Source organism: Diabrotica undecimpunctata, chromosome 2 (assembly GCF_040954645.1).
Source record: "Diabrotica undecimpunctata isolate CICGRU chromosome 2, icDiaUnde3, whole genome shotgun sequence".
In the NCBI taxonomy this organism is placed as follows: Eukaryota; Metazoa; Arthropoda; class Insecta; order Coleoptera; family Chrysomelidae; genus Diabrotica; species Diabrotica undecimpunctata.
The window spans coordinates 3,124,505-3,149,469 of NC_092804.1; the positions used below are offsets into that span (position 1 = coordinate 3,124,505).

Consider the following 24,965-nt stretch of genomic DNA (forward strand, 5'->3'; position numbering starts at 1 on the left):
ATTAATAGGGGTCATTAATCAATGATTTTGAGGGTCTTAAAATTAATCATAAATGGATAATCGACGGAAAAAATAATTAAAACTGTTTTACTAACCGAAGCGCACTTGTGTAATGTGTTTTAAAACTAGTATATAGTGGCATGGCTATGAGTTAAATACAATTTAAAAATACAAATCGCGATTTTGACAACATTCTTATCTTAAAAATCACTCAGAAAACTTACCTGATTGTCTTCTTTATATATTCAGATTGGCAAACATTAAATTAATCAAATTTCGGATAAAATAAACAACTTTTCAAGCCACCTTCGTTAAATAGTGGCTTTCATTTAACAGATACTTGAATCTACTTTAGTTTGTCTACTTTACTATAAGTATAAAAAATATGTGAACACGTTCCAGTAAGCCTTTATAAATATTTTTTATTGTTATTAACCAATTCGTTATAATTAATATTGATCTCTTTTATAATAGATAAAACTGAATATAAGGTGTGATTGATTTTTTACTGTGTCCCAATTCTGTGTTGCTTGTTTTATAAGGAGAGAATTAAAATAAAACAAAAACCTATTGCTAAATTTATTTTATACTACATATATCTACAAAAACTGTATAAAAATTTAAATAAAAATCATTAACAGCGATTCAAAGCGTGAGCTAATAAAAAGCTGGGTATATATTCCAATATAAAGTTGCAATAAAAAAGATACATATAAACAACTTTAAAGAAAATGCTGAGCAAATTAAAAAATACAAAACGACTCCCTAGAGAAATATTGTGTCTTCGTTAATCAAATATTTCAAAAAAGAGGGCAATAATGTAGGGTCAATGCTGTTAGTAAGTGCTGTGAAATAGATAAGTCGAACAATGTTTAGAAATATGGAACTGTTTTCTTGCATATTACAGTTTGTCTCAAACTTGCACGAAAAATTATTAAAGAAATCGTAAAATGATCATTAATAGAAGAAATTATTTTAATTTGACTCCATGTATTCAATTTTATAAATCATTTTCGTTGATTATAAATCACATGCAAGAATTAACTTTCTACTTTGATTATTCTACAATTCCCTACTACCCTTAAAATACCGCAACGCTGTGTGAAAATGACAACGTCATATGGACTGACTAAGCTCTGACGTCACAATCGGAGGGGGTTTTAAAAACCTTTACCAACATTTCTAATTTGTGTGTATTTGTCCCATAAGAAGTTGTTGCAAAGTTAACAGTGCCTGCGCTGCACTATTTACACCGCGCTATTTCGACAGTTTTGACATACGGCTGATACATCAAAAATGGAGATATTGCTATTGAGCTTATGCATACTTTGTTGCGTTATTTACGTTGTTTATGTTTTCTTTTCATTTGTTCGCAAAATATTGAAAATCAATCATGATTTAATAATAATAGTCTCCCGTTTTATACCGCTGTCGCGGCTTTGGGAGTATAGCAGGGTAGTCTGCTATATCTAGGGCCTACGGTATACAAGGAAGGTAACATGGCCAGTGCTACGCTTCAACCGTCTATTATTACCCCTGGTTTTACCCAAGGTACTCATTTTTATTCAGGCTGAGTCGACCTGGGGCCTATAGACATTTTTAAAATGTCTAGATGTTCTTGCCGGCGGTAGGATTCGAACTCCGGACCACCGGCTTGCGAGGCAAGCATTCTACCGCTTGCGCCACGCAGGCCCCAACCCTAATCATGATTTAGAAGCACTTATTTTAGCAAATGCTCATGATGATGGTGTAGAGTTCATCATTTTAAATAACATTGTGGGTGAACATGTATTACACCCACAAAATCAAAAATTTAATTTAGAAAACATGTTGAAAGGAGATGTAAAAATAAATTTTAGGTTTAGCAGACAAGATATTCCTACATTTGCAAGGGCTTTACGCCTACCAAATTTTATTCATACCAATACTAGAAACTCTGTTAGTGGTAAATGCATTTGCATTCCACATTACTTTTGAAATTATGCCCTTATATTTAATCAAGCAGGCTTAAAGATCTTCAGCTTTTATTCAATTTGTCACCTCAATCATTATCTCAAATTATTAATTATTATATTGTTGCATTATGCTACTGTCTGATGTACTCACTTTAGAAAATTATTACAAATAAACTTGGTTTAAATGAAAGACAAACAACATACATAACCTGGGAAAGAAAATAGCGCAACGAATTCCGCACAGCGGAACAGCTCCCTTAATAACGGCAGGCCGTATTTTCAATAACGAAGCTTAAGCCAAATATCACATCTGCACATGCTCTACTGTCAAAATAACGCGTGCTGTAATACAGCAAGTGCAAAATTGACTCTGCAATATCTCTCTAATATTAGTTTTTTTAATTGTTTGAAGAATAAATAAGGACTTTTGGAACATTTATTCCGTGCGATTGGTATTTGTTGTTCGTGATTTGTGAGGTTAGAATATCAAAGTATTAAGATATTTAATATGAATGTTCATATTTTAAGTTTATGTTAGTGTTTGATTAAAACTTTATAAAAATATTTAAATTAATGTTTTATTCCCTTTTAAGTCCTAGTGATTTTATCCCCTAAAAGACTAAATATATTCGTTTTCTCTTAGTTTAAATAGTTAATAGTAGTTTTGTTGTCATTACTATACCCAGATCAAAAATATAAACTCAAAAACTATTACAATAGTCAAAAAACATTTTTTTAAACACTCATTATTGCAATTTGATAGAAAGGTTTCCACAGAATGTTACATTACACACAATCTTAAAATATGAACATTCATAATACACTCAGATGCAAAAAAACGCAACGGAAAAAATTTTGGTCAAATTTAAAGTATTTCAGTTTTTTTTTATTTTTAATTCTATTTTGATTATTTTTTTAGCACACTGTGTATAAATTCATAAATTTTAATTTGGTATAGTCAGTTTTTTGATAAAATTTTATATTTGACTTATTGTACGGGGTTAATCAAAACGTGGTTTTATTATTCTAACTTTGAAACATTCTGTGGAATAATTCCGTATGCGAATTTTCGTAAAACGTTATTTTTCGGTTACAACCATGTCTCCTTAGCATCGAGTTTTTTGTTTCATGTTAAAATATGACTCGGTTCATTTTTTAGAGCCAAATGAATTTGCCACCTACAATTTAGGACTTTTTTAATTATGATTATTTTGGAGTTATTTTGTAATACAACGAGGTGGCTTTGGTGAGTGTTATCATTATGTTATATTGACACTTACAGTTTGTTTACCTATGATTGATCATGGTTCTTAGTGTCGAAGATTGTGCGAAAGCCGTTGCTCTGGTTGAATATGGGCAAAATTATGAATATGTGGCTAGAGTACTACACACTCATCGCTCTACCATCCAAAGGGTAATGGAACGTTTTATACGAACTGGAACAAACAAGCGTAAAGCGAGAAGTGGCAGGAAGCGCAAAACTACCGCTTTAGATGATCGTTTTATACGAGTCAACACTTTGCGGAATCATCATTTAACAGCGGTACAAAGAAGAAATCAGCTTCAAGAGGTTCGAGGCAATAATGTAAGTGTATTTACAGTTCATCGAATATTACATGAATTTGGTTTGCAAAGTTGCAGACCAGGCACAGAGTGGCTAGACTACAATTTTCCAGGGAAGATTTACATTGGAATTTAGGACAATGAAGTAATGTTCTTTTTACGGATGAGTCAAGATACTATCTTCACTCATCAGATGGGAGAGAACGAGTATGGCGTCGAACTGAAGAGAGTTTTGCGGAGTGCGCTTTCAGTCCCCGCGTTAGTCATGGAGGGGGTTCGGTGATGGGCAGAAATATCCAGAGCGGCGCACACTGAATTGGTATTTATTGAGAGTTCGTTGACTACAAACCGGTATATCGAGTAAATTTTAGCGAATCACTTAGTACCCTTTTCTCAATATATCGGCGATGATTTTCTATTAATGCAAGATAATGCGCGACCCAACTCTGCAATGTGTGTCACGCAATATTTAGAGGAAGTTGGTATTAATAAAATGAACTGGCCAGCATGTACGCCAGATCTGAATCCAATAGAGCACGTTTCTGACATGCTTGGTAGAAATATTAGAGGTCGAGAAGTCGCACCAGCCTCAATTAACGAACTTCGCTTGGCTCTACAAGAGGAATGGCAAAACATCATGAGCCGACGTGTACAGGCAGTTATAGAAGCTAGGAGAGGCAATACAAAGTATTAAGTTATTTTTTTAGTAGTTTTTCTTTGTTATTTGAGTACTTACGTTAAGTTACATTTAAGTTGTTTTTTATGTTTTGTTATTGTTATCATTGTTTATTAAAACCAAGATCATGTTGCTTTTAATCATTATTGAAATACAGTGCTTCTGGGATGTCGATATGACATTCCTTCGATATCAGTCACCAAAGCCCCCATCGTCGTATTACAAATTAATACAAAAGATAATGGTAATAATAGGAAAAGTCGTAAATTGTGGGTGCCAAAGTCATTTCGCTCCTAAAAATGAAGCAGTCCATATTTTCACATGAAACAAAAAACATAATACTTAGAAGACATGGTTGCAACCGAAAACAATGTTTTACGAAAATCCGCTAACGGAATTATTCCACAGGATGTTTCAAAGTTAGGATAAAAAACCACCTTTCGATTAACCCGGTATAATAAGTCAAATACAAAATTTTATTAAAAAACTCACTATACTGAATTAAAATTTATAAATTTTTACACAGTGTGCTAAAAAAATCATCAAAATAGGGCTAAAAATAAAAAAACTAAAATACTTTGAATTTGACCAAAATTTTCTCCGTTGCGTTTTTTTGCATCTGAGTGTAATTTATAATATCTTAATACTTTGTTATTCTTACCTTTCAAATTCACGAACAACAAATAATACCAATCCCACAGAATGAATGTTCATAACCAAAAGTCCTTATTTATTCTTCAACCAATTACAAAAAACAATATTTCCAACGTCTTATGGCACCAATACACACAAATTAGAAATGTTTTTAAAATCCCCGCTCATTGTGACGTCACAGCTTAGGTAGTTCATTGGACAGCTTGTAGATGGCGTGTAACAGATTTGATAGGAAAACGATAATATAAAAATTACTTATGTATGTGTCTTTTCTGACAATAAAGATAACGAAATAAATATATACATAAATAGTAAAATATGGCACATGTAAAATACTAATATCGCTGTAAATGATTTTTACATTTAAAAATAAATTAAGTTTTTATGTTCTAAAATTAAACCAAATAAAAACGCGATGCCTTTTTGCATAGAAAATCACTATTTTTGGCTGAATAATCAACATTTGAATGGAAATGAATGGTATAAATCAAGTTTCTGACAAAAACTGATCATTTATGATAGAAACAGTAGGATAAAGCATCTTTACAACGCTACTGATTAGTAGTACGGAACTGAGTAAAACACGAAATGTAAATTTATCGGTTCTAGGTTTGTTGTCGAATGTTCGAGACTGATTGATGACAGTATTAAATTAATGATATATTCATTATTAGTATCATGCTAATATTTTTATCTTCCATTTCGAATTTCTCAGTTGTAAACGCATAGATCGAGAAATACACATAAAGGTCAGATAAAACAGACCAATACCATGGTAAGCCATGCCCCCATTAAAAATGGACGCCTTGATGCTAGTACAAATAAGGCGGCATTGGAATTATGACAGTTGACAAAGTTTTAAATGCTAGTGGACAGCATTTGACGCATAACAAAAGATATTCCACTTAGAACATCAGCAGAGGTAGAAAAAACACTCCCTAAAGTCTGTGTCACTAAGAATCTTCCATATGTTACTGTAAGGCACACCTCTTTAATAATGACCGCTCTGATGTCACTACAAATATGGCGGCTTCGAAAGCATCACTTAACAGATGAATGACAGTTGACGCATAACAAAAGATATTTCATTTACATTAGCTGAACCAGAAAAACAACTTTCTAAGGTATAATAGAACAGCCACGTGAGATGTAGATAAATAGTTCGAAGAAATGGAAAACCTTAATAGAGAACACGAATACAGAAAATTTTACAAACAGGTTAACACAAAAAGAAAAGTTTTCAAGCCACAAGCGAACCAAGTCAAGGCCCTTAACGGAATTCTTTTAAACGAGAGAGTGGAAGTACTAGAAAGATGGCAGGAAGATTTTAGTACGCTACTTAATGGAGAAAGTAGATCTGAAGGTAGATATATAGAAATAGAACAGGAGGATACTGAACTACCAACTTTGGAAGAAATAAACAAAGCAATTCAGTCTCTAGCCAGAAACAAGTCACCCGGAGCAGACAACCTACCCGCAGAAATATTTAAATGTGGCGGTCAAACATTTGTAACCCTCCTTCACAAACTACTAATACGGGTATGGCAAGCGAGTTACCAGAAGATTGGGATACTGGAATTATATGCCCCATACACAAAAAAGAAAACGTTCTTGAATGTTCCAACTTTAGAGGGATTTCCCTTCTTAATACATCATACAAAATTGTGTCCCTGATACTTAACGAACGACTGGCACGGTATACTGACAATATAATAGGATCCTACCAAAGAGGCTTCTTGAAAAATAAATCTACCATTGATCACATATCATCCATCAGACAAATATTAGAAAAAACGACGGAGTATGACATAGACTGCCATTACATGTTCGTAGACTTTAAGGCAGCGTACGATACTATTGACAGGTCCCAATTATATTCGGCGATGATCGAATTAGGAATACCAAAAGGATTGGTAGAATTAATTAAAATAACAATGATAAAAGTCGAATGTAAAGTGCGCGTACAAGGGGATGTTTCAAAACCATTAAAAACCAACGGAGGACTGCGCCAGGCAGATGCGCTATCATGCACGCTGTTCAATCTAGCGTTAGAAAAAGTTAAGAGAGATTCGGGAATAAATTTAAAAGGTACGATATATACCTATTGGAAGAACCCAAACTGAAGCAGTGGAGGCTTTCACACGTATCAAAAATGCCGCAGAAAACATCGGACTTCTGATTAACATCCAGAAAACTAAATATATGCTGGCCATATCAAGAATTCAACAAAATAACTTAGAGGTGCAACACGAAACGATAGAAATGGTAGAAAAATTCTGCTACTTAGGATCACTGGTAGACTACAAAAATAACACATCCAACGAGATAAAAAAAGAATATGCGTGGCTAACCGCTGTTATTTTGGCCTGGACCCTCAACTAAGAGCGAGAAGTATGTCAATAGCAACAAAGTACAAACTTTATAAAACAATAATACGCCCAGTGCTCACATACGGATCGGAAACATGGGCAATGCAATGACGACCCGAAATGAAGAGTTACTGCGAGTCTTTGAAAGAAAAGTATTGAGGACCATATATGGCGGAGTAAACGAACAGGGTCTGTGGAGAAGGCAATATAACTTTGAACTCTATAGACTTTTTGGTGATGCAGATATTGTGAAGACCATCAAAATAAACCGCCTAAGGTGGGTGGGCCATGTTATGCGGATGGATGAGAGTGATCCCACTAAAATACCTATGCTAAACAGGCCGGTCGGAAGAAGAAGAAGGGGGCGACCTAAACTCAGATATCTGGACGATGTACAGGAAGATCTGAGAGAGATTGGGGTGAGGGGCTGGCGAAGACAGACACTCGATAGGGAAGGATGGAAGAATGTTTTGAAGCAGGCCAAGGCTCACGAAGGGCTGTAGCGCCAACTGATGATGAGATGTAGGTACTAATTTTGTCAGAAACGTTGATTTATATTAAACAAACTAATACTAAATATCACACAGTGTTTCATCTGGTTCAAATATTTTACAAAAAGTTGACTGCTTACAAAAAATATTGGCAGTTCGCTTGCATAATATGATATAGCTAGTTCTTGTTCATTTCTGTTCAATATAAGCTTCAGCTGAAAGAATAAATAGGAAAGTTAAGCAAGTATTATATGAATTTGGCTACAAAATAACAAGGGCAGACGAATTACGCAATCCGAAAAATTCACAGCTATGGAAATGACACCACGTGACTTTTTTATAAATATTTTAAGGTCAAATATGCATAAACTGCAGCAATATATCACGGGTATCACGTTTGACACATGAAGTATACATTTCTTTCAACGTTAAATATGCAATTGAAGGAAAGACAGATCATTTGACTTTAAAATATCAAAATCATAGATAAACCAAGCACTCTTAAAATGTATAAAAGGGACAGCTGTGTAGTATGAACTGTCACCACGTGATTTTTATCCGTTCTCGAGGTCAAATTAGCATAAATGGAAATACTATATCAGATTGTGGTATGGTAATAAAGTAACAGGATGATAAAAGTAAGCTCATATGATGAAAAAGATACTCATAGAAGTATTTGTACCGTCAAATGTGTCTTAAAACATCAATATTATTTTATCTCTCTTCACCATATGACTTGAATCTTTCCCTCTGTTATTGCATATAAGGAAAAATAAGCAATTGAAGCTGATATCGATAATTTCGCTGTGAACTAGAGAGAGCAATGCTTCTAAAGATGAACTCCGTGCGCGGGAAAAGTTGTACAAGTGACAGCTATTTGTCAAATGTGACACCACATAACTTTTGTCTGTCTTTAAGGACAAATCTGCATAAACAGCCTGATTCCTCTCTTTAACACACCAATTGGAAAGAGACACGAATAATACATGGGTCCTTTTAACATTTTTGACAGTTTTGAATACGTATATTAAACAAAAATGAACAAGTTACATAAGAAATAAAGCTGTATATAATGGACGATTAAATTTTTAGAGCCACTTGATAAAATTGAACTTTTTGTGTTTATAATTAAGCTGAAGAATATATTCACATCTTTTTTCCAATTTATTAGGTTGTTATATTTGGTGAAACAGCAAAAAATAACCTGGCAATACTGTGGGAATGCTAATAGTCTGGATCAGTTTACAAGACGTAATATATTAGTGTTCATTCTTAATATTTAGCAAATTTATAAAAGTTATGAATAATTTTTAGTATTTTTTATGAACATTTTAAATATTGTCCTACATGTATGTGCGAAATAACCAGTTAGTTCTAGATTGTTTGTGACAAAAGATCCATTTTATCAATTGGCTTTAAAAATTTTCATTTTCATCACCCACTGTACATATATTTATGAAAATTTATTTGTTGCATTACTTAACAATTGATTTTTTTTACATAATTCGCTTTTTGGCTGCTAATTAATGTAGAATAATAGGTACAAAAACTTTTTTTGTAGTTAAAAACTGGTTTTTAATATATATTTATTCTATCGGTATAAATAGCAAAAAAGTAACAAATAAGATACATTTAGCTGCACCGTAAGACGTGGACTGTACACATTTTAATTCATTCAATCTGAAACTCTTAAATATTTGTCTTTCTAGCGCCAGTAGATAGGCAACCCGTAATGCACATTGAGTATTAAGTATTTATACATTAGTTGGATCTTATTTTTTTTTAGGTTAGGATCTAGCAGATGTTTTATATTCATTAGAAACTTCTTAGATTCCGAAAAGACAAATAAAACTATAATTATCCTATTATAATACAGCTATAATTAAAAAATGGCAAAAAATGTACAAATTAAGGTACTATGGTAAATGTTGTAAACATGTAAACTATAAAGAGGTCGTTTATATAACTTTTTATCCAGAACTTTTCAAAAACCAAAATAAAATTGGTTGGGACGCGTAAATACGCTGCAACTATGCTAAAATCTACCATTTAGGGACATACAGTGTCAAGTAGCTTCCCTTTGCCACATTTGGGCTCTTTCTGAGTGCCGACAATTCCAAAAAGTTTAGAAATTTGCAGATAAAAAACAATTTGGGTCATACAAAAAAGTGGTAGCCGCAGTAAATGTTATACATTAAAACTCATACAAAATTATGGTTTGGGAGCGGTATCTGTATACTGAAGACACGTCTGGATATAGTAAATATAGTAAATATGAAGAAAATACATTGTGAGGGCATTTTATCTTCCTCTCATATTATCTTATCCAAGCCACGTTCATATTAATTTCTGGACGACACAACCGCCCGGTATATCCAATTACACAGTTCATTCATTAGATATATAATTTCAGATTGAAGGAATTTTTACAAACAAATAAGCTTATCAAATAAAAAACATATTGGTATCGACGAATACCAAAATTTCAATAAAACAATTATTTTTTGGCGTAGGTCATTTACAACTACAATTGAATCGTTCACATCACAAATCGAATCGAATATTTAAAGATTTAAACATAAATTTTTAAATTTAAACATTTAAAGGATAATAAATCATGGAATTCAACGATTTGTGCAGTGGGCGGCTCAATTGACACTTTGGAAAACTTTTCATAAATACCTTTTTTTATAATATTAAAATATTCCTAATAAAAACTTTTTCGAATATTATTTTATTATAACATTTTCATAATACGTGATATGTTGCAGTCTAATCGAATTCTTATGTATTAAGTCATCAATACTTATCATTCTGAAAGGTCCAGTTCATGATTTTTAACCACATAATTAATAGATCGTTTCCCAGTACGGTTTTTGCATGATGTATACATTTTTAATAAAAAATTCCAGTGGGAGCTTATAAATTATAACATTGAGGGCTAAAAAGTGTAAAAAATATCGTAAGTAAATGACAAGTGACAAATGACATCGAACAAATAATATATAGACTATAAGGTTGGCATCATGACACCCGACAAATAATTAAACGTCAATGGTAGAAATGAAGTTTGAGATTCATAGAGTGGACGAGAAGAATAGATAAAGAAAGAGAAGAAGGGAAGCAGAAAAGCCGTAACGGTACTAGTATAGTAAGAGGGTACAATACATACGGATATGTAATTTATATCAATGAATTCTGCTTCACTTACTAATGATTGTACAATGATTTTTATTGTCTGGAAAACGTTCTTTTTTATGAAATTTCCATTTAAAATGTCTTATTTTTAAAAGCCACCGCCATTATATACCATAAAACAACAAAAGATGACACTAATGATAACCGTAAGTAGAGCAATTCTAAACAGTGTTGCCATAGTTATACAATATATGTTTTCTTATGAAAAAAATTAAGATTTTTAATTAAATATTTTAACATTTTATTCTTAAGTACTTTTAACCAAAAATTACTGCTTTGATAGCAGGTTTAGATTAGTTTAAGTTTGGTTAGGTTAGGTTATTCTAAACCTTTATTCTTAACTACTTTTAACAAAAAATTACTGGTTTGTTAATAAAGGTTTAGGTTAGATTTGGTTAGTTTAGGTTCATAAACATATAATACAAATAGACTGAGCTTTGCAATACAACGTCGTTCCCCCAGTGCGACAGAGAATACTGAAGCAAAGCAGTCCCTGCATCTCTGTCTAATGAGTCGCGTTTATCAAACAAGAAATATGGTTGATATAGTGAAACAAAAGGTGATAGAAGTTGCAAATGAGCAAACAATCAGTGACCATAAAAACTTTGGAGAGCGTTCTGAAACAAATACTATTTTAAATGAATTACATAATACAGGGTTGATTGAAAGTCATGAAAATTTTAATAATGAAAACGAACAACAGTTTATACGAACATTAATAGAACACGAAATGGATAACGAACAGGCTGATGAACTCGATATGGAGAATGAGCAGACAGCAACTCAACCTTCATCTGATACCGACAGTATCGAAGATCCCTTTGCCAGTGAGGATTCATTGCTGGATAAAAGTTATTTTCCTAAATCTTCTTCATCCTCCGATTTAAATTCTTCTATTGATAGTGATGACGAAATTATTACTACATCATATGAGCAAGTTCCATCAGATAATAATGAACAGAGTGCTGAGAATAGTGATAGTGATGAATGGTGTGATTTAGAAGATGTAGGTGGTGACGATTTTGTAGTAAGAAAGAATACATTAGTTGGTATTGAACCACATGCGATACAGAAACCAATAGACGTTTTTAGTCATTTTGTAACTGATGAAATATTGGATATTATTGTTAATGAAACCAACATTTATGCTGTTCAACAATTAAGTATGCGACACTCAAGAAAATCCAGGTCAAATTTATGGACAGCCGCAAACAAAACTGAAATAAGAGCCTTCCTAGGTAATAATCGCAATGGGTCTCAATCAGGTACCACATTTAAATTTATATTGGTCTAAAGATAATATATTTTATAATAAATTTATCGCAAAAGTTTTAACTCGAGACCGCTTTTTGCTTTTATTGAAACTTCTTCATTTTGAAAATAATGAGACATTAGATACCACTAATAGATTACGCAAAATAGAAAATTTAGTTGCGAAGTTGATTCAAAATTTTAAAAGAAAAATGGCAACATTGTCGTTATAGATGAATCTATGGTACCTTTCAGAGGGAGACTCCATTTTCGTCAGTACATCCCCAACAAGACTCATTAATATAGAATGAAACTATACAAACTCTGTTCTCCTGAAGGCTATACTTTCAATGTAAGTATTTACACAGGAAAAAATTAACAACAACCAGTTAATGTAGCACATTCTGAAGCAGTTGTTTTAAAATGACTTTAGTGTATCACAATAGACGTCATTGGAAAAAAGAAAGATGGACTAAAGAATTATTAAGTGGACGTTTCCCAGCCCATACTAAACAGTTGATTCCAACAGGAAAGCAGTATAGGCAAAAAGAGGATATTGTGAAACCGAAATGTATAATTGAATACAACTCAGCAAAAAAGGCGTAGACTATTCTGACCAGATGTCATCTTACCATACAGTGCTACGTCGAAGCTGGAAATGGTACCGGTAGGAAAAAAAACTAAATTATTATTTTAATATCTCTTTCTTATTAATTTTTTTTAGGAAAGTAGTATTTGAGATGATACTCGGAACAGTTATTGTTCAAAGTTTAATTATATTGAATATGTGCTCTGAAACAAAAATGGACATAACAGAATTTAGACGTGAGTTATCTTATAATTTAATACAATCACCTGAAGAAAAACTACTTCCAAAGAAAAAGAGTGCATACTTTTACCAAACCTGAAGGACCTGGAAGGAAACGACGAAAGCCATCTAGAGACTGTCGTCAAGTATTAAAATCTTCAGATTTAAGTTACCGTGAAGTGGATAAAAAAGTTCGTAGGATTATAACTGCTTGTTCCGATTGCCCTGGACCACCTGGATACTGTTTGCCTTGGTAATGAGGCACATTATTAATAAGAAGAAGCAGAAATTACAAATCAATTTTAAACTACATTAAAACCAATATCCGGTGTGCTACACCGGATGTTGGCAGCATGTGCTGTTTGAGAGGAAAGTAGGCTAATACTTCTATAATAGTTTTCTGTATGTAATATATGCAAAAGTTATACTTCTGTGTACTAGAGGGCATGAAGTACTTACATGTACACACATGCCATAGGGGGCATGTGACGCACAGACAAAATAGACCATAACGTATCTCCGGGGGCATGTGACGCAAGAACTAGTATATTAAGTATTTAACCGCCGCAGTCAAGGTGTTGTTAGATTCGATTAAATTTTTTAAATCAAATTTTTAGGTCTTTTTAAAAGTGGCAACACTGTCGAATGTACTTAAACTGTTACTTTGTGTGCATATCTTGCTATAGCCCATATTGTTTTGAAACATTAAAAATCTTAATTTTATGTAATTTTACACAATTTAATAGTAAAAATCACTGATATTTATTATTTTTAATTAGGTTTGTTGTGGTTAAGACAATTACATATTTTTGTTGGCTTTTCACGTATTTTTTTTAGGCTATTGTATTACTTTTTTGATTTTTTAATATATTTCTTGATTTTTGGTCACTTTTACTAGTTTCCAACAAAGAAAACATTAAAATTTGAGCTTTCCTTTACTTTTGCGACACAATTGACAAAAAATTAGTATTTTTTGAGGCGTACCCTCTTACTATAGCTACCGCAGCAACAAAAACAAAATAATTAATTAACATACTGTTAGTATTTTGTGTATGCTTGACACATTTGTTAACTATGTATTGAAGTGTATAAATATATCATGAAATGAAGCCTTTCACGTAATGTGATCAAAGTTAAAAAAGGTATGTTTTATTTTGGGTAAATATATGCAACAGTCACAGTAAGAGACGAAAACAGTTTGAATAGTTCCACAAATAAAATAAAAGTAAATATATAATTCTAAATAGTTTATTCACAATATTCTTTGTAATTAAACACAACCAAAGTTGAAAAATAAATGAAAGAAGTTAATAAAACAAAGAGACAATCTTTTATCGATTAAATTTTAAACACATTTAATAGTAATAGAGGAAAAGAAATCCTACAATATAAATAAAACTTCTTTTACTATTTTATCATACTTTTTAAATATTTTTATCAACAAAATAAAACTATATAAATTAAAACAAAGATTAAAATATTTATTTTTCACATATTAGTCTTTTATAGATTAGTATTTACAAAAGGAAAGTTTTTACACAAAATTAACGGTGCATACAAATAAATTTGTAGAAGGAGATGGTAACAGATTAGAAAAATGTCTTATATAGATGATAAATTACACAGAATACATGATCGTTTAAAACTGGTGTATATTAAAATTGCATTCTTCCAAAATAATCATCATTGGCAAATAAACCTGACAGAAGCTGCAAAAATAAATGTTTTCGTACAAAAGTAAAGTTTTTAAATGTATTCACGTAGCCAAAATGACTTATATCGGATCCACAAGAAACAAAATACAACTCTATAGTTCTGGTCAGTAAAAAAAAACGAAATCTGACCGTTATTTGTGGTAGCATGGAGTAAGAACTAACACAGAACACGTATAGGTGACAAATGACATAGAAACATACAATGGCATGTGTCACTATATTTAACAAGTGACATAAGTACGAATCTTGAAAAATAAAGATGAAAAGCGATGTACAATTTTTTTATCGTTTTTCCAACTATCTAATATTCTTAATATCTATTAGATTACGTACTTTTGATTCTTAAACGCAGCATTTGAACAAAATTTACCCAAAATAAACTACTTTCACTTTCCACCACATTAAAGAATGGTTTCTAGGGAGTAAATACAAACATTTGATCACATTGAAAATAATTTAAAAATCCCGCGTTCAGCAGTCTTTGTGCAACAAAAAATCGGCTACAAACTTTTGAGCAATCCGTTTTCGACACCCCGTCCCGCAGCAGAGCCGTCATTTCGGTATTTTAAAAGGGAAGTACGATGTTCGGCATTATAGTTCAGTAATTAGTGCAATTTACTATTTTTATTGAGAATAAACAACAATTTTGAAATTTAGATTTCCACTTCAGAAATATTTTGTATTTTGAGAACGATTTCCGAAGTGGAAATCGAAACTTATAGGTTTATATTTTTGAGGATTTTTATAATTAACGGTTTAAGACAATTAAATACAATGACATTAATGTCAAAAAATTGACAGTTGACATTTCTTTCCTTTTTATCTTTCAATATTCGGTGTTTTACGTCTGCCAATAACGAAAACTCTACACAGTATGTTGTCACGCCAATGTAATCTAGTTGAAGCTGAGTTTAGGGGCAAAAGAATGTCAAAAATGGCTATTAATTAATTACCATAGTTGTAGTATGAACGAGTTAATTCCTTATTTAACTTTACTATTAAAGTGAATTAATTTTGCTTAGAAGCTCAGATGGCAGTAGATAATAAACGAAACGTCAACTGTCATTTGTCACTTATTTTGACCTTGACATATATTGCAAAGATGACTAATTTTTTCAACTCTCTTTAATTTTTTCAATAAATTTTAGTTGCACTTATGTGCGAACATATAATCTTCACTTCCATTTTCAAATACCCAACAATAAATTACCCCCAAAACTCTACTCAATCATTCGCGCAAACTTCACTCGTGTGTCAAGTCCGTCAACTTACCCTCTGTCGTTGCATTCAGCTCTAGCTTCCTGAGCAACGCATCCGCTTTACCCAAACTAACTTTTTCGAAAATTTTCGCGGGCTCACTACAAGTGTACTGACTAGTGTTCTGCTTGAATAACAACCCGAGAACGATGTTCAACGCCGACGTGTCGTAGCTGTGACAACCGGAATACCTGTACTGCGGTTTCTTGTCGAACTTACAACCGGCCGATTGGGCACCGATAGGAATGATGCAATCTTGGGTGAGCGTGCATTGGACCCACGGTAACATCACGTGTTTGTGAATAGTCTCTGTATTAACAATGAGAAGCGCTTCTGCCTTGACCATTTGGAGGAAAAGAAAGTTGTCGGCGTCGGTGTGGAAATACTCGAACATCTTTTTGTGGGTCAAGCTCGACACCGGGTTTTTCAGGCTCAACGGCCACGCTAAGATGCCCGTTTTTAGAGTTCTTTCCTCGAATAAGGTCGGTATCACATTTTGAGTTACGCGGTAGTTTGATTGAAGGAAGAATATTGCTCCAGTATGATGAAGTGCGTCCTAAACCAAAACACATAATATAAATCGTAAGTATCGAGACATAAAAAAAACATAATTAGAGAAGACTGTGGAATGTAAAGCAGCAGCTTCAAAACTGGATAAACTTAAAACACTTTTAAGCCCTTTTGATAGAGTGACGTAATATACGTGTGTAAAAAGGCTCCGATATTTAACTCAAAATTTCGAGTTGATTTTTCCACAATAGAGAATATATAAAGTTTACCCATACAAACAAGTAGTGTTATCCTACCGATTGAAACGCTGAATAGTGCGATGCGGGGAATAATATATCGAAATCATATGTATAGGCGTATAGGTCTAGTAAGAGAAAAGTAACCCAAATTGAAAGTGAAGATTGATCCACCGAAGATGAAAACAAGCAAAGGTGGATTGATGAGGATTAAGGAGAGAAAAAATCGTCAATTAAGAAGGGGTGTGATAATCAAGAATTGAAAGAAATGATAACAAAACTAAAAATGAGAAGAAAAGAAAGAATAAAATTAATTTAAGAAATGAAAATGTAAAACCCAAGAGAAAGGTAAATTTCCTGGAAAGCAGAATCGAATGGAAGGTCAAACAAATGAAAAAATATTACATTTAATGGATACGATTTTAAGTAATGAAGAAATTGGAGTGATATGGATCTGGTCCTATGCCAAGATCATTTCTCAATTTCTAAAATCTCTTAGTGGGATGAAAAAGCAAAAAATCGATTTACCAAGAACCTGTACGTCGTAGAAAAAAATGTTTCAAATAAAAAATATCGCTGAGATAATTTTAAACATTTAAACAAAAATGTGTTCGTATGATTTTTATGGGTCAATTCCCTGACGACTGGACTAAATATGCTAGAAATTAAAGGAGTATCTTACCTGGATAATTAATGGGCGGTATGCACGTAGAATATCTATCTCTACGTGTGGTGGAAACTGTGACAAATCAAAATTTATGACTTGACATCTTGAGTTGTTGCAAAAACTTGTGAGCTAAAAAAATATTTCCTATAAGAAATTCGTTAAGCGTGTTACATTAGAAAGGGTTACGTGATTTGCTCATATGTTGATATTTGAAACATTTATAAAAAAAAATTAAGTAAGATTTTAAGTAATAAATAAGCACAATAAGGCAGATAAACTAAGGGTACGGACATACCAAAGATAGCTTCAGTGTTCTTTGCGGTTTCTGAGGTGATAGAAAAGTGGTTAATAGATCAATGCATAGAAATAGAAGAGTATGACAGAAAATACGACAGCTTTAATATGCATAAAAAAATAAAAGAACTAACAAATACCAAAAAGTGAGCACGAGCACACTATGGGATACTCAAGATGATATTGGTAAACTCATTGCAGACATCAAAGATAGACTAAGATTTTGACAAGAATACATAATGAAACTATTCGACGATGAAAGAATGATACAAGAAGAACCACAGGGACACACAGGACCGAAAATAATAATGTGCGAATTAGAACAGGCAATTAGAAATGCAAAGACCGCAAAATCAGTAGGCCCATATCAGATACCCACTGAGCTAATTAAATGCATTGACGAAGAAACATTACATATACTTTTAGATCTGTTTAACAAAGTGTATACAACAGGAATAATACCCGAAGATTGGTTGCTGCCCACGTCTGTAACACTACCAAAGTCAGTACATGCGACAGAATGCTCCCAGTACAGAACAATTTTCTTAATAAGCTACACACTTAAGACATTTCTCAAAATAATACATGGAAGACTATACAAAAAAATAGAAGAAGACATAGATGACACCCAGTTTGGATTCAGAGGAGGACTAGGAACGAGAGAGGCCCTGTTCGCTCTTAACGTTCTCGCGCAAAGACGACTAGATATGAACCAGGATCTCTATGTCTACTTTATAGATTATCAAAAGGCTTTTGATAGAGTACGACATCAGAAACTCTTAAAACTGAAAAGAATGTGGATAGTCGAGATATACGGGTTATTGTCAATCTGTACTGGAATCAAAAAGCAATGGTTAGAATCGAAAATGTCGATACAGAAACTATAGAAATCAAAAGAGGTGTTAGACAGGGTTGCGTGCTGTCTCCAGTGTTATTCAATCTATACAGTGAAGCTATTTTTAAGGAAGCAATATCAGAGGAACAACAGGGTATATCAACAAACGGAAAAATCTTGAACAACATAAGATTCGCAGACGACACCGCTGTTTTTACAGACAGTCTAGAAGCACTGCAACGCTTAGTAAATAGATTACATCAAGTCAGTATAAAATATGGACTACAAATGAACGTTAAGAAAACCAAGTACATGATTATTTTTAAGCAACATACAGTAGGAAGGCTAGATATGGAGGGAAAACAAGTAGAACGAGTGAATAACTACAAATTTCTGGGAACCTGGGTAAATGAAAACAATGACCAAGGTAGAGAAATAGGGACACGCATTGAAATTGCAAGACAAGCACTTATAAAAATGAAAACAATGTTTGTTAATCGAGACCTTCTTCTGGAGCTGAGGATAACAGCCTTAAAATGCTACGTGATCTCGACTTTGTTGTATGGAATGGAAAGCTGGACACTAAAAGTGGATAATATAAAGTTGGAATCATTTGAGATGTGGTGCTATAGAAGGATTTTGAAAATACCATGGACCCAACAAGTTACAAATGCAGAAGTGTTAAGAAGGCTAAAAAAGGATTGCGAGGTCATAAAGCACATCAAAACGAGAAAGTTGGAATATTTGGGCTACATTACCAGAGGTGCGAAATATGAGATATTAAGGCTCATAATGCAAAGTTAAATCAAGGGTAAAAGATCCATAGGAAGATAAAGAATTTCCTGGCTAAGAAGCCTAAGAGAGTGGTATAGTTGCAGCTCAGTAGATCTTTTCAGAGCAGCCGCCAATAAGGTACGGATAGCTGTGATGATAGCCAACCTCCGATAGGAGAAAGAACTACAAGAAGAAGAAGGTGATTGAAATGAGTTTCGGGAAAGTTAGCTTTTTACATTATAAAATTATGTACAGTATAATTAAATAATGAGTACAGTGAATGCATGTCTTCAAATGAAAAGTAGTGGAAAAGTTTAAGTAATTCTTTAAATCGCCAGCTTTCGGCTCATCCTATAGATCAAAAAAGGCAGTATCTAGGAGAATACCATCACCTATTTAAAGAGCTTAACACAAATCAGACAGATTTTATGCTTATATGAGCATGAGCCTGGATACATTTCAGTATATTTATCATACTATCTGTATCTCCGGCGAATGTCACGTGGTTTGAAAACTACCAATAAACTTGTAGTTTACCACGCGATCAGAAGCTCGAGCGCGATGTAAAACAAACTATTTTGTGCTTTCATAGACATCGCTGTAAACCGCGATGATAGGGCGCGAGGGTGAACGGGTGAAAAATCCTTGGTATGTGCAATCTCATAAGAAAATGAAGGTTTGTTTTGACATCGATGTATCGACCACGACCTCTATCGCACACATTCATGTATCTTCGGTATGGCCGTACCCTAAGAGGATAAAGGAAACAAGACTAGCGGACTTAATTAAAAAATATCAAATATACAAATAAACTTTTTCAAGTAATGCGAATATTCACACGATTTAATTAACTTACTAAAAATGCCAATTAAATATCTGTACATAGGTAAATAAAATTTCTGAATTTCCGAAATTTGTTTTCCCTTTAGGTATATATGCTGTTAATAGTGAAAAAGCGATAACAAACAACAATACAAGCAACACTGGTGATACTCCGTAATAAATAATCTAATCTCGATTTAATTAATCAAATTAACACTCAAAAAGCTTAATTTTTATCAATGATTGGATTATCATAAAAACTGATTTTTGACTTATTGTAATTTTTACTTTTCCAGTTAATTAATTTTAAAATATATAAATTTAATTCAAATACACACTATCAAACCAAGAGCCATAGCTGTGTTAGTTTTATGAATATTATCGGTATTATATTAACAATGGTTTTACAAAGTTTAAATCAGATATTTTTAGTTACAAAATTTGATTAAGTAATTTATGTTAAAATACAGAAAGGTTTTTTTTCATTAATTCAAAATATACAAAACACAGATTTATAAAACATCAGTGCGAAGTATTATGACATATGGGGCTGAAAATTGGATCATAAACAAGAAAAACAGCAGTAAGATAGTAGCAACAGAGATGGAATGCCTGCGAAGATGCTGCAGAGTAACAAGAATGGATAGGAGCAGTAATGACAAAATAAAGCAAAGAACATCAAAAGAAACAGACACACTAACATATATAGAATAAAATAGACTAAAGTGGTATGGACATGTAAGAAGAACTAGCGACAGCAGATGGATAAAGAGAATAACTGAATGGAGCCCCATAGGAAGGAGGAAAAGAGGACGACCCCGAAAATCCTGGAGGAACGAAGTAGACGACGCCATGAGTAAGAGAGGCCTAAACGATCGAGAATGGGACAACAGAGAGAGATGGAAACGGTTGAGCGAGGGAAAGCGGTGAATACTGTAGAATCCCTGAATATATATATATATATATATATATATATATATATATATATATATATATATATATATATATATATATATATATATATATATAGCTGACTGTCATATTTTTGGGCAGTTTATTATACAAGAGCAAGCCATTTGAATATATGCTTCTTTGTGCACCAGAAGTTTGCATTCTTCTTGTATAAAAGTCCCCCATTGACTAGTATGGCAATCATGTACATCTTCAGTCAGTGTTAGTGCAATATTTGTAAGTACTTAGAGTTAAGAGTTAAGAGAAAGCTAACATTTATGAATTAATAAACAAACTTGTATAATCTACATTGATTCAATAAATATTAAGTATTCTTCTTGGATAGTACAGAGGACAGATCTTCTGTTGGATGAAGGCATGTAAGTTGAAAAACATATTTAATAGAGCTGTTCTGTAATACCATAAGATGATGAAGCTGTTTGTGATTGGTATTACCTCATATGATTGTTAAATAAGACAGGTGTGAGTTTATTAGCGAATAATACATCATTTTACAATAATACACTTATAAATTTAGCAATTCTTCCTAGCATGTTCACTGCTGGAGCTATTTTATGACATATCTGTAACATGTGTTGTTACCAAGTAAGTCGTCTATCTATATACAATCCAAGATACTTATCATCTCCTTTTTTATTAAATTTTATGATACTTAAGCCACTTATCTATGTCTATTAAGTCCTTTTCTACATCAGTTTCTAATTTTCTGGGATCTTTATTGGCATAAAGAAGGCCAGTGTCATTGGCATACAGATACAGCATGGACTGCAATGGTAAATTGGATAATGAATTCGTATAAATAAGGAAAAGTGTTGGTCCCAATATAGGCCCTTGAGGAACTCCACATACAATATCTTCTGCTGTGCTTAGCACATTATTACATAGCCCTTTTTTCACTTCTGCCACTCAAATAGTCGCTCAACCAAACTAAAACTGTTCCAGTTATCCCATTTTGTTCAAGCACTAAAATAAGTATGTTATGGTCAACTGTATCAAAAGCTTGCTGCAAATCCAATGGTACAAATACAAATCTTAACCCTTTGTCTAATTTATTGTATATGTTTGTAATAAAATCAGTAGCAGCAGAGGCTGTGCTTGAATCATGTCTAAAACCATATTGCCTGATAAACCAATGGTTGGATGAATCATGAAGAATGGACAGAATTCCATATTTTACCTTTTGGTTCTCGTTGTTACAGTCAATAATGTGATTGATTACTTTTGGGATCTATAGATCATTACTAGTAGATTTATTATGTTCTAACCTTTTATCTAGCTGTTTTAATTGTAACATGATTAATTAAGGTTTTTAAGACTCTTCTCTTATCTACACTGGTGCTTCAAGTTGTTCAAATAATAGATCATCAATGTATTTTATATAAATGTCAAACTCAATGTTTGGGGGAAGAATTAAATTAAGTCTTAAAACATCTGTAACAAGCATTAACCAGAACAAATATATTCCATGCAATATGAAACCAGGGAAACTAAAAATAAAAGCTTTTTTTACAATAAGAACAAATGCCCAGTTAACTGTCACTTTTGTCACTGGGAAAGATCAACTGTTACAGATTACACTTTCACAAAAACAACCACTAAATGTTATCCTAAATATTTCAAACAATGCACAAATCTTCACAGATTTTCTTGCAAATAAAACATCAAGACTATGCCAAGCCATGTCCTTTGTGTGTTTACATATTTTAAGTGAAACATTTGTTGTTTTTATGAATTCAACCTTGGTATATTAAAAGCAGATAGCTATACAAAAAACAGTTGGAGATCAACTCACATTTTTCTTGACTTGTTCACATTGTTTCTGCCACTTTATTATTACAGTTTTTTTGACTTTACAACATCAGTTTTGCTACACAGATACTGTTTTACAACAACTAATCAACTGCAGTTTTTTATTAATAATATGAGCAATTTTCATATTTTACAATTAAGCTATCCAAATGCAATATTATATAGTTAGTGGAGGCTGGTTTTATGATTTTGAAACATGTAATACTCTAAGTTATGTCTTAACAAAGTGTAAAATCCACAGTTTCAACTTTCAAAATAAATCCATTGTTTCTGAACCACCATGTATTAAAATAAATTATATATGACGTTAGTAAGATTGTGAAATATATTCCTAATAAAAATGTATGCCCACAAACATATTTCTTATCAACACCTGTTTTTTGGAACAAACTATCACTCAAAATGGAATAATTTGAAGGCCAACTTGATATATTAAGAGATTAAAATGAATAATGAATATTAAAATGCACAAGCCAAATGCTATCACATATTTATATATTTTAAAACTTACCAATTTGTATCCTTGGTCATCTAAGCCTAAATTATACACTAAAATCGTATTGTTTGGTAGCACTCTCGCCATATTTAAAATTAGTCCAATAGCTTGGCTCTCTTCTCCATCATGCACATAAGTAACTACAACAGGTAACGACGTATTCCTCCATACGTCTCTTGGATACAACCTGGGCTCTTCAGTAAATCCCAAGAGGTTTAAGTACTTCTCGTCTGCATTTAAGGTTTTTGTTTCTGCATCTCTTAAGTTATCCTAATGAGAAAAAAATCTATAAGAACACTATCCTCAAAGAACATAAAACCTCTTTCTCTTATAGAACTGATGAATGAAAGAAGCAGAATAATCATAGAACCAACAGGCATCTTAGAATATAGATTGCATAAAATAATTGCAAGACAATGTTCAAGCTACAGAGAATAATAAAACATATTATATGTAATCTCAGCAACTGCTTTCTCGCCTATTAATATGCCTTAGTGAATGAATAGTTGAAAAACTCTGGAAAAAGGAAGTGATTAAACACTAGTAGGTGCGGAGAAGATAAAAGGAGATACAGTTTATACTTTGTGTTTCTATTATCAAAAAAATCAACAAGTTTTGATGATGGTACTGAAACATCAGCTACAAACAATTTAGAGCAATAATTATTGAAAAACGATTTGGTTGACATTAGGTACAATACCCTACCAGTCTATAATATTACAGTGGATCTTCCACACCAACAAATTTGGTTACTGAACTGGAAATACCTTGAAAATGCTTGACACTTACCTTAAAGTTCTTTATCTGTTCATTTGTTGAAGAGACAATATTTTGAATACTTTCTGGTTTTTGTTGGCCAAATATAATAAATATTAAGCTTACAGATACTATCACACATATTGTAAATAAAAAATTTTTCGTCCTCATTGGTAGCACCCAAGATTTGATATACCTATCGGAATTAAACTATTATATTCATTAAGTGAATATGTGTAGTTCACATTTCTTAGACACTGTTCCTCACACCTTTGATTCTAATTACTCTAATCGCTATTTCATAACATTAGTTGCTCACTTAAACAAATACAATTGCGGGCAAATTTGTACTTAAGCGCATCCATCTTCGGATAATTTGAAACTTCCGAAAATGACAGCTTCTGTGTTGCCAAGTCTACAAACAACCATAATATTGTACTTTATTAAACATTAGGCTGATATAAAGCAATCTTTATTAAAATAAAAATGTTAAATATCAACTTCTTGGAGTCTTTTTCTTCATAGACACTTAACAGCTAAAAGTTTTAACAAATAGTTTAAAATGAACAAAATTTTTATTGTGACGTTTGCTATTTAAAACTTCTAAGGACTTAACAGCAATAAAGAAATTGTTCTTAAAACTATCTTTAAACTTAATATTGTATGTTCTCTAAATATACTTATAAATTGTCTTGTGTTTTACCTACTGCATATTAGCCATATTAAAATATCTCATTTAAAAATGTGTCTAAAATACTAATTTCTCAGGAATTGTAAACTGGCAACACAGGGAGTCACATTTTTATGTCCTCGGACTCGTTCGGCATTTAAGAGTTATGTTTGACAGATTAAACGTC

The 24,965-nt window shown here is 32.5% G+C and overlaps 1 protein-coding gene across 1 annotated transcript; it reads right to left on the reverse strand.

Annotated features, from left to right (window-relative positions):
- Positions 1–564: 564 nt before the first annotated feature.
- Positions 565–24,488, reverse strand: LOC140434081 (uncharacterized). The gene is made up of 4 exons (XM_072522106.1): positions 24,142–24,488; positions 23,368–23,622; positions 17,366–17,479; positions 565–16,493 (listed from the first exon to the last, which is right to left on the reverse strand). Exons 1-4 carry the CDS (start codon positions 24,277–24,279, stop codon positions 15,924–15,926), a joined length of 1,077 nt encoding a protein of 358 aa, XP_072378207.1. The 5' UTR covers positions 24,280–24,488; the 3' UTR covers positions 565–15,923.
- Positions 24,489–24,965: the final 477 nt, after the last annotated feature.